Below are 10,098 nucleotides of genomic sequence, written 5' to 3' on the forward strand. Positions count from 1 at the left end.
GGTACAGGGGACTGAACCCAGGGGCACTCTCCCACTGAGCCACATCCCCACCACTTTTTTTTTAAATTTGAGACAGATCTTGCTAAGTTGCTGAGGCTGGCCTTAAACTTGCAGTCCTCCTGCTTTAGCCAAAGTTGTGGAGAATTTATTTTGTACCAAATATTGTGCTAAACATTTTATGCACTTTCAGTCATTTAATTATCTTAGCAACCTTGTGAGGTAACAACTATTATTTCCATTTTGCAGATGAGGAAGCTGAGGCCTAAGAGGGGTGAGTTAGTGGTGAAGAGAATGTACTCTGTGGACATGCTGCCTGGAGCCTTGAGTCCTGGCTCTACCATTTACTAAATGTTTGGGGAAATTACAAATGGTGAATGATAATGATATTGATTATAGGCATCTAGTTAGCATTCCCCAAATGCTTCTCTTTCCTACATTCACACCATTAGTAAGCAGGGAAGCCAAATTCAACCTTAGGTCTAACTCCAAAATCCAAACCTCACCTTCTTTGATCTTCTGCTGCTTTTGTTGAGGAAAGAAGCAAACCTTTGAAATGGAATGTTTTTGCTGGGCATGGTGGTACACACCGGTAATCCCAGTGGCTTAGAAGGCTGGGATAAGAGGATTGCAAGTTCAAAGCCTCAGCAATTAACAAGGCCCTAAGCAACTCAGTGAGACCCTGTCTCTAAATAAAAATAGAAAAAAGGCTGGGGATGTGGCTCAGTGGTTAAGCTTCCCTGGATTCAATCCCCTGTACCAAAAAACAAAACAAACAGAAAAAGAAATGGAATGTTTCTGAGTCACAATCTGATTCGTAAAAAAGTGGCCTATTCAGAGGGTCCATGGCTAAGGGGTCTTGTGGCCTGTGGTAGACCTTGAAGTTAGGGGCTCCAGCAAGCTTGTGGAAGCATATTCCTTTTGTCATGCCAATCCTTTCTTCTCTTCCCATTCTTCTCCACCTCCAGTGAGAAAAGACGCAAGCCTGCATGGACTGACCGCATTCTGTGGAGGCTGAAACGGCAACCCCAGACCAGACCCTTTACCCCCAATGTGCCAGTCACTCACTTCTCCCTATCTCTGAAGAGCTACGTCAGCCACATGATGTACAGCATCAGTGACCATAAGCCTGTCACTGGCACCTTTGACTTAGAGGTGAACCCTTGGACTGCCCTACACTCAATAGAGGAGAAACTGTGCTGGGCCACATCCCCAAACCCTCTAGGCCTGGATTCTAATGTCAGCTAATCCCCCAGGGGAGACCTGTAGGAGGACATGATTGCCCTCCCTCCCAGGTCAGGTATCCTAGCTCTTCTTCAGAGCCGTTGATGGCTCTGTCTGTCAAAAACATGTTCAAGCCCTTTGTGAATAGGTTTCTGTTTCCTCTTGGTACTCTCCCTTGGGACTAATGAGTTCCATTATGCTTATTACCTACTGTGTGAAGTAGGACTTCCTTTATTTGTCTTAAACCTATCTGGATCAAGTTGCAGAAGGAACTCCCTCCATCCCTGTATCTTGCCATCTCACAAACAACCAAGACAGTGCTGACCTCCAAGCTGCTGGCTGCCCTCTCAGCCTTCAAGCTTTCATGTTGGTTTCTTTTTCCTACATCATTGTGCCCTTCCATGTTTTAATAGCTTTTCTTATCAGAGCATCCCTGCCTCAAAATTGGGTTTGGGCCTCTAGGTCAGAACCTTTGGAGGCCTGAGAACAGCTGCCCGACTTCTTTCTTAAACCTCTCAGCAAATCCCCTTCTCCCTCCACTTTCACCCTTAGCACTGGGCACCTTGTGTCGCCCATCTGGCACTCAACCCCATTCTGCTTGGCAGGGCCAGCTACTCCCCTGACAAGTTTTTGGCCCTTTCTCACACAAGTTTTTGGCCCTTTCTTTTTGGCCCTACATTCACACCATTAGTAAGCAGGAAAGCCAAATTCAACCTCAGGTCTAACTCCAAAATCCAAACCTCACCTTCTTTGATCTTCTGCTGCTGGGACAGACTTAACAAAATTCTGTGCCCACCCGCTCCCGCTCTGGTATCCCTGCTCCCTGTACTGCATTGGAAGGGCACAGTGAGGAACAGTTGCCTTAGAGGAGGGAATAGTGTTACTGAATTTCAACCTGCTTCTCCTCCCTGTTGTAGCTGAAACCGTTGATGACTGTCCCACTGATCACCATGATGCCTGATGGCTTGTGCACCATGGAGAACGACATGTTGGTCAGCTACTCCTCAACCCCCAACTTCCACAGCAGCTCCTGGGACTGGATTGGACTATATAAGGTGATGTGTGGGCAAATTGGGGAGCCTACCAGCCATAGCCACTGGTCTATCCTTCCTGATGGCTCATGGGAACTGAGCAGAGACACTGAAGAACTTAGTCTTCCATCTCACAGGTCCTAAGGGCTAGCAGGGAAGAAAGGAAGAAAGATAGTATAATGGCAAGACCATCTTCCCCCAATCAGTGAGACTCATCTTCCCTTTCTATAGGTCCTATGTCCTTCCCAACTACTGACTACCCAATTCCCTCCCCCATAGGTGGGGATGCGCCATGTTAATGACTACGTGTCCTATGTCTGGGCCAGGGACAACCAGATCTCCTTCAGTGACAACCTCAACCAGGTATATTTTTTATTTACGATTTTTAAAAATTTGTTCTAATTCGTTATACATTATAGTAGAATGCATTTTGACACATTGTATGCAACAACCAGGTACATTTTCAGCAGGTGGGCTTGTCTAAACAGTCCTGCCTTCTGGAAAGAACAGAGTGCTGGATAAATTACCCGTAAGGGCTGGGAAGCGCCCTAGAACTGACCATTTCTATCCATCATTCCCTTCAGGTGTACATGAACATCAGCAATATCCCTGAGACTGAGGATCAGTTTCTTCTCTGTTATTATAGCAACAATCTGAATTCTGTGGTGGGGATAAGCAAACCCTTCAAGGTAAGAGCTGCTGGTGGAGGAAAGGAAAAGGTATTATTAGAAAGGATTTGAGCCTATCGTTGGGTTCCCAGAGGCCATTGGCCCAGGAGCCAACCTAATCCTGTGGGGCTGCCTCCATTAGGGAGTGAAAATGATGGCAAGGTATGGAGGAAGGCCTGAATTCCATTTTTTGCCATCTGTTTTATCCCTACAGATTCCACTTCGCTTCTTTTTGAAGGAGGAGGAACCGTTGGGTGAGACCCAGCAAGTTCTGAGCCAAGATGGGAGTGAGTGAATCCAGGGTGGAGGCTTGAGCTGGCAGCCAGCTCTGCCTTACCACTGCCAGGGGTGCTGTGAACCGGGCCCAACCCCTGAGCCTCAGCCAACCAAGTATCCTCCACCTATCCACCTCCCAAAGTGAGTTCTAGCCAGACTTGTTCTCTCCAGGCCAGAGCTCTAGTATTAGCACTTAAATACAGGTTTTTGTTGCTGAGATGTGAGTGAAACCAACTAGTTTGTCAATAGCAAAGACTTGGAGACAGTCCACCGGATAGAAGAAGGATCCTCCAGCCTGCATCTCATTTCTTGATTTCCCACAAATCCAGTCCCATCCAAACAGACTTGCCAGGCACATGCCCTATCTGGCACAGACCTGCATTCTTGTCACACAATCTTGGGTCTCAGGTAGCCTGGGAGGAGGAGATGCTTCCATTTGTGCAGGCTCCATAGATTGGTTGGCAAAAGTAACATTGAGTTTCAGAAGTCATGACATCTCATAGCTTGTCCCTTTGGGAGATGATCAGAGGATCTGGGATCCCTGCTTTCAGTAGAAGAAGTATGACTAAATAGAGAGTATGGAGGGTCCCCTCTACTCAGGCTCTTATGTAGTGGTTGTAAATGGGTCCAGTGAGGGTCCTCCTACCAGCACAATCTACCCCCTGCATGGTGGAGTCTGGCCCAGAAAACACCAGGGCTTGAACAGAGAGAATTGTTAGACCCTAGGTTTGCTCCTGCAGGCGGGTTAGGCCCATGGCCTCATTTACCTTCTTATGAAAGATTGACAGGTGGCAAAGGAGCTGAAGCTACAGATTTCCAGGGTGATCCTTGACAGATCAAGCTCATCTTGTCATGAGTCCTGAGCAAGAAAATGCTTCTCTGTCTGGACCCTCTGGAACCTAGAATTGGAAGCAGGCAGAGAGCTTCAAGGGAGAGCTGGGGTTGAGACATTCTGTAGTCAAGGGATGGTGGCTCAAGCCTGTAATCACAGTGAATTAGAAGCCCGAGGCAGAAGGATTGTGAGTTCAGAGCTAGCCTCAGCAGCTTAGTGAGGTCCTCGGTAACTTAGACCCTGTCCCAAAATAAAAAACATAAAAAGGTCTGGGGATGTGTCTCAGTGGTTAAGTGCCCCTAAGTTCAATCTCCAGTACTATTAAAAAAAAAAAAAAAAGATTTTTTTTTTCGGAGGACCTGACCCAAGTGCTTCAGGGAACATTCTCCAGGTGCCATGTGGACATAGCTTATTCCCACTCCTGCCAAATGCCTTCTGCTGCTGGTGATTCAATAGTTCTCCCAGAAGATACCTCAGGAAGTTTGCTCTATGACTGTAACATCCATCCTATAACCTGAGATAGTCATTCCAGTTGTTCTACATTCTATACTCTACCCCGGGAGCCATGTGATTAAAAATTGTTCCCCAGCTTCTAATGAGCCATGTTCTGTCTGTTCTATTGGAGGATAATAAGAAATGTCGCTTTAAACACGTGTGATTCCTTGATGATGGGGGGAGTGGACCAGAAATACAAGAATGAGATCTAAACATCTGGGTTTGAATCAGTGTTCCATATTCAGTCCTACCCTACCCTATCCACATAAGAGTCTCAGATGTCAGTAAAATACAAATGGGGAACTTGTTCACAAGATTATTGTGAGAGGGCAGTTGCCAAAAAAGAAAGCAGTATATTCACCTACCCATTCAAATTCATATAACCCTGGAACTGACTCCAGGGCCTCCTGTTCTTCACCTGCTCACTCTCCCCTTCATATTTTCCAGTTCTGGCCTCCTTTTGAAAAGCTGCCCCCCCCCCCACGCTCGACTGGAATGGGTCTGGCCAACATGTGATTGAAAGGCGGAAAAGGGAAGGGGATTGCTCTCCCTCCTCTTGGCTCCAGTCAGGATATGGCTGCTCTGGGCCCACCCCTGACCCTCTGGGTGGAAACAGGAAATATGTGAGACTTGGTGTTTGCTGGGTCTCTGCTTCTGGCTCCATGGCTGATAAGGGCCTTTGTGTGACCACCAGGGATGAGCCTGCCCTAGATAGATGTGCTTCCCAGAGGAAGGAAGGAAGCTTTGCAGGCCTTTCCTGAGTGTGGGAAGCTGTGGGGAGGTAAAGGGAAAGTGCCTAGGGAAGATCCCTGCCTGGGGCTGTTGGTGTCAGCACAAGCCCAGTGCATACCAGCCCCTCCCTTGCCAACCTCTGCCTCTGGAAACTGTTTCCCCCATCCACTTCCCCATTATCACTTCCTATAAGGAATGGCTGGAGCCTGGAGGGTCCAGTCCCAGGCCAGGAAAGTGTCAGCTGTGATTTAGCAACAATAAAGATAGAAAAACAGGAACACTGGGGGCAGGGGGTACAGTGGAAGAGTAAGAAGCAAACCGCTAGAATTTGCACATATCCTAGGAACCCAGGAACTAACCTCCCAATGTTACCTGTTTCGGTGACAGAGGAGGATAGGACAGGAGCCTGTCCACAGTGCCCTCTTGCCCCTTGGGCCCAGGATGGCCAGCCCTGCCTCTAATAAAACTTGAGGGGTAGCCGGGCACAGTGATGCCAGGCACAGGGATGCACTGTGTAGTCTCATATCTTAGTTACTCAGAAAGCTAAATCAGAAGGCTCACTTGAGCCTAGGAGTAAGAGATGCTGGGATTGGGGCTGAAGGTCAGTGGTTGAGCATAGTTAAGTGAAGCCCTGGGTTAAGGTCCCCAGTTGGAGGGAGGGGGTGCAGGGAAGCAGTCAAGCTTGTGCAGCCTAGGCTAACAGAGCAAGACCCCATCTGAAAAACAAAAGTGGCTTATCTGTTGCTCTCAAGAGAAAGCCAAGTTGTAGGGACATGCAGGAGGGGCAGTGCCTACTAAGGGATCAAGCAATCCTCTTGGCTTAGGTGAAATAGCTCCTAGTTGGGGGGAGTGGTCACTGGGCTTTCCAGCTAATACCAGAGAGTGGGTAATGGGAGAAGTCCAGCCAAGGAGCTGCTGGGAGAAAGGGGAAAGGCCTCCCACCCTTTGACCCGGACAGGCTCAGGGTCCCCCATGGGTGACTGCATCAGCTCCTCTGGTTACCTGGGACAACAGGCATTTCCTCCATGGTTCAGCCCCTCCTCTTCCTGCCCCAACCTTCCTGGCCAACAGGCCTCTCAATCAGACCTGGACTGGACTGCTCCAGCTGTGTCCTGAGGAGCTGGACCAGCCATATCCCTTGGGGCTGGAGTTGAAGCAGAACCAAGTGGTCATCCCAGCGTGAGAGTGTAGATTCCTGGCCTCGGATCGGCCAGCACCAGTAGGCAAGCAGGCCGATCTTCTCAGCCCCGGCTCAGCGATCAGCACACTGGCTTTCCACAAAGCAGAATGGCACTGCAAGTGGAGCTGATACCCACGGGGGAGATCATCCGCGTGGTTCATCCCCACAGACCATGCAAGCTTGTAAGATTGGGATGCTCTGGGCTGGGAGGAAGGGTGGCAGTGGCTCCCCTGGGCCGGGCTAGTTCTCTTAAGCACGCCCCAAGGAAAGACATGACCAGTAAGGATGGGTTCTGATCCTTGGTGGTTAAGAAACTGGAAAAGGAGTGAGTGAAAGCAGGGGATAAAGTATTAGGGGCCACCAGAAGCAGGATTTTTCAAAGCAGAGATCTGAGTTTGCATACTTCTTCCAGTTCCCTGTACCTCAGTAGGCTGGACTATGAACTGGGCATAACAAGCAGCTGAGGGTGCTACCCTGAGGTCAAAGGAGTAGTGCAAGTAAACTGGTGCGTAGTAGGATTAATGCCTCCCCTTTCCCGCCCGGACCGCGGAACTAGGACTGCGGGATTCAAGGCAAATAGGATGGAAGGGGAAATGGGTGAAGGCAGAAGAGGTAGTTAGAAATGGGGGAAGTACTGCCCTAGCCAAGCACGCAAAGGAGCGTCTGGTTTGCTCTTGGGATGTAAAGGGCCTTTAGCATGAGAAGGGGCGGACGCACCCTGCCACCCAGCACTGCAGTTGGAGCGGGATCTTCTGCCCGAGTAGGGTGTGAGCATGTGCGCTTGTGACTGAGACGCGCCTCATCCTGCGAGCTTGTTTGAGGAGTGCGGCACCAAGCCTCAGTGGATGCGGGCTAGGGCCAGCTTACTTAGGCCAGGGCCAGCTAGGGTGGGGCGGGGCCCGAGGGCGCGCTCGCCTGGCATGCGTTTAGCCCTGGTTCGATCCTCAACACCATATACAAACANCAAGGCATGGGGCGGGTAGCGGCCGCGTGGGTGGCCCCGGAAGGTCTCCGCTAGCTAGTGAGTTGGGGGAATGTGCGGGCGCTGGCCCACAGATGCGATGAGGGAGGCTGGGGTCTCTGGCCGGGTTGAGACTTAAGATCCGCTCGGCCTGGCACTTGCTGGTCCCAGGGTCCGGAGGCGCCGGGACTCAGCTTGGTGTGGACTTAAAATTACTTGCGGATAGTGTGAAGGCGGGGAAGAGCGACTTTGGTCGCGGGACCCGGGCACCTAGGGCGCCCTTCGGGCCTCTCCCGTAGCCTTCTCTGCCTCTGGGTTCCGGAGAAGTCACCCCAGCCCCGCCCCTTCCCGTCCACCGCCTCCTCTGGGCTAGCAGCGCCCGTGACCGTTTGTGCCGGCTGGTGAGTGTGGCGAGTGGGGGGCTTAAAAGATGAATGAAAGAGTGAATGGGTGACCCGTGGCTTTATTCAACTCCGAACGCTTGGACCCCTCACTCACACTGCTGGGTTCTGAGATTCATTCATTCATTCGGGCGCCCACGAGGGGCTTATTGAATCCCAATTGGGTGCCTGGCTGAGTGTGTCTAGAACTGGAGCAGTCTCCTGGAAGAGACTGGAAAAGGAAACAGACGATTAGTGCTGAATGCAATAAGGAGAGGGCTGTGTTGGGGGAAGTCAGGAAGGGGTTCTGGAGGTGATACCTGAGCTGTCTTCAAGGATGACTAAGAGTCAGTGAGGTGGTGAGGCAGAGTGTACTGGGCCAAGGAAGCTGCAGGTGCAAAGGCACAGCTTAGAAAGCCACGTGTGGCTGATGGCTGGCAGGGCAACAGCAGCTCCTCCTGGCTGTGTGAAGTGGTAGGGGAGGCAGAGAGGGAAGGGACTGCAGTCACACAGGAATGCAGGAACAGTAGGGTAAACTAAGGACAGTGGTGACCTCAGAAATTCATATGCTGGGACTTGAAGTTGGTGTGAAGAACAGGCTTGGCTCGTGGTGGGGTGCCCTATAAACCTTCACTCCATTAATATGAGATGTTAATTGTCAGATGTGCATTTGTAAATAGCACAGGCTACTATGAGAAAGTGGATTGGTGAGAGGAAGGCAGGGAGATCAGTTAAGAAGCTGCTATCTTGGTCCAGAACAGAAGCAGTCATAGAGGAGCAGAATGAGGTTTCAGCAGAATGTAACTAATGCAAGGAAGAGTGAGAGAGGAGACCAAGGGTTTAATACCAGGTCCTGATGATCAGCACTCTGTTAGGGGCAAGGTGCTCTGTTCACTTTGGCTGGACCCCCAGGCAGAGATATCTGGCAGGACAAATACCTGGTTCTGGAGCTACATTGTCCTTGGAGCAATCAGAGTAGATCCCTAATGTCCCTATCTTCTTCTTATTTCCCCTCACAACAGTTTCCTGAAGCCTGGAACAGTCCTTGGTGGAGCAGCCTAGGCCTAGATTGAAGATTTATATTTATATATCTAAATTTATATATATATATTTTTTTAATTTTTTTAAGAGAGAATTTTTTGATATTTATTTTTTTAGTTTTCGGCGGACACAACATCTTTGTTTGTACGTGGTGCTGAGGATCGAACCCGGGCCGCACGCATGCCAGGCGAGGGCGCTACTGCTTGAGACACATCCCCAGCCCATATATATATATTTTAAATTAGAATCTCACAGTTGCAGAGACAGAATTCACAGTGGCAGGGATTCTTTTTTTTTTTTTTTTTAAGAGAGACAGTTAATATTTATCTTTTAGTTTTCGGGGGACACAACATCTTTGTTTGTATATGGTGTTGAGGATCGAACCAGGGCTAAACGCATGCCAGGCGAGCGCGCTACCGCTTGAGCCACATCCCCAGCCCTAAATTTATTTATATTTATATATCTAAATTTAGTGCCTTCTCTGTGCCCAGCACCAAGCTGCTAGTGAGACAGGCTGTAGTTGTCTTTCCACTACCCCAAGAGGCCATAAGGCTGCCTCAATGGATATAAGTTTGGGGCTCCTCAAGGCAGCCCGAGTGGACAGGGGGAACATTTGCAGCTGCCCACTCTCCCCCATTTCCACCGAGGTCAGGCTTGGAAGTACCTGGCCTACACTAGCTAAAGTGTATTTGTTGACCTAGGTCTCCTGTTGGCTCTATCCCCTGTGATGACAAACACCTCCCCAGGAGGGAGGAGATCCAGAGATGCCTTTGAAAAATAAATCCTGGGACACTCAGACCACAGATGCACCCCAGCCTGCTGCCAGCCCATAGGCCCAGAGCCATGCTTTGGGGGCCATAGCTGCCACCCCTATGGTCTACACATCAATAAAGTCACATGACACTGACAAGGGCACCTGAGGAAAGTCACAACCTGGCAGGGTATCCCTGTAAACAATGTGGGCATTAGGGCAGCCCTTCAGAAGTAGAGTGTTCGGGTTCCCAGGTTCCAATCCTGCTCCTTTACAAGTCTAGAGACATTGAACAAGTCACTTCACTTACCCAGCCTCAGTTTCCCCCTAAAATGAAATAATATAGACCTCATGAAGTGGGTAAATAAGAACGTGCTAAGGACGCAGAAAGAGCCTGGCTCTGTCGCCTTAGTCGCGGCATCTCCCACACCCTAGCTTCTTCACTTCCCTACCCTTCCTCTGGACTCACGCTTCTGCCCAGAGAGGCGGAGCAGGCCCGTGGGGGTTGCCAGGGCTGTGGCTCGCTTCGG

At 50.0% G+C, this 10,098-nt stretch overlaps 2 protein-coding genes across 4 annotated transcripts in view; both read left to right on the top strand.

Moving 5' to 3' along the window:
- The window catches only part of Inpp5k (inositol polyphosphate-5-phosphatase K), a 21,182-nt gene extending 16,558 nt beyond the window's left edge, over positions 1 to 4,624 (top strand). For all 3 annotated transcript variants that reach the window (XM_048793203.1, XM_015501023.2, XM_048793201.1), the window contains 5 exons: positions 966 to 1,152; positions 2,139 to 2,276; positions 2,532 to 2,615; positions 2,837 to 2,941; positions 3,135 to 4,624. In XM_048793203.1, coding sequence (XP_048649160.1) covers positions 966 to 1,152; positions 2,139 to 2,276; positions 2,532 to 2,615; positions 2,837 to 2,941; positions 3,135 to 3,215 — 595 coding nt within the window. In that variant the 3' untranslated portion in view covers positions 3,216 to 4,624. The remainder of the gene's footprint in view (positions 1 to 965; positions 1,153 to 2,138; positions 2,277 to 2,531; positions 2,616 to 2,836; positions 2,942 to 3,134) is intronic.
- A 1,718-nt stretch (positions 4,625 to 6,342) lies between these two features.
- The window catches only part of Myo1c (myosin IC), a 25,151-nt gene continuing 21,395 nt past the window's right edge, over positions 6,343 to 10,098 (top strand). Inside the window, exon 1 of the mRNA XM_015501026.1 lies at positions 6,343 to 6,617. Within this exon, the coding sequence (XP_015356512.1) occupies positions 6,543 to 6,617 (75 nt within the window). The 5' untranslated portion in view covers positions 6,343 to 6,542. The remainder of the gene's footprint in view (positions 6,618 to 10,098) is intronic.

Source organism: Marmota marmota, unplaced genomic scaffold, assembly GCF_001458135.2.
Source record: "Marmota marmota marmota unplaced genomic scaffold, marMar, whole genome shotgun sequence".
In the NCBI taxonomy this organism is placed as follows: Eukaryota; Metazoa; Chordata; class Mammalia; order Rodentia; family Sciuridae; genus Marmota; species Marmota marmota.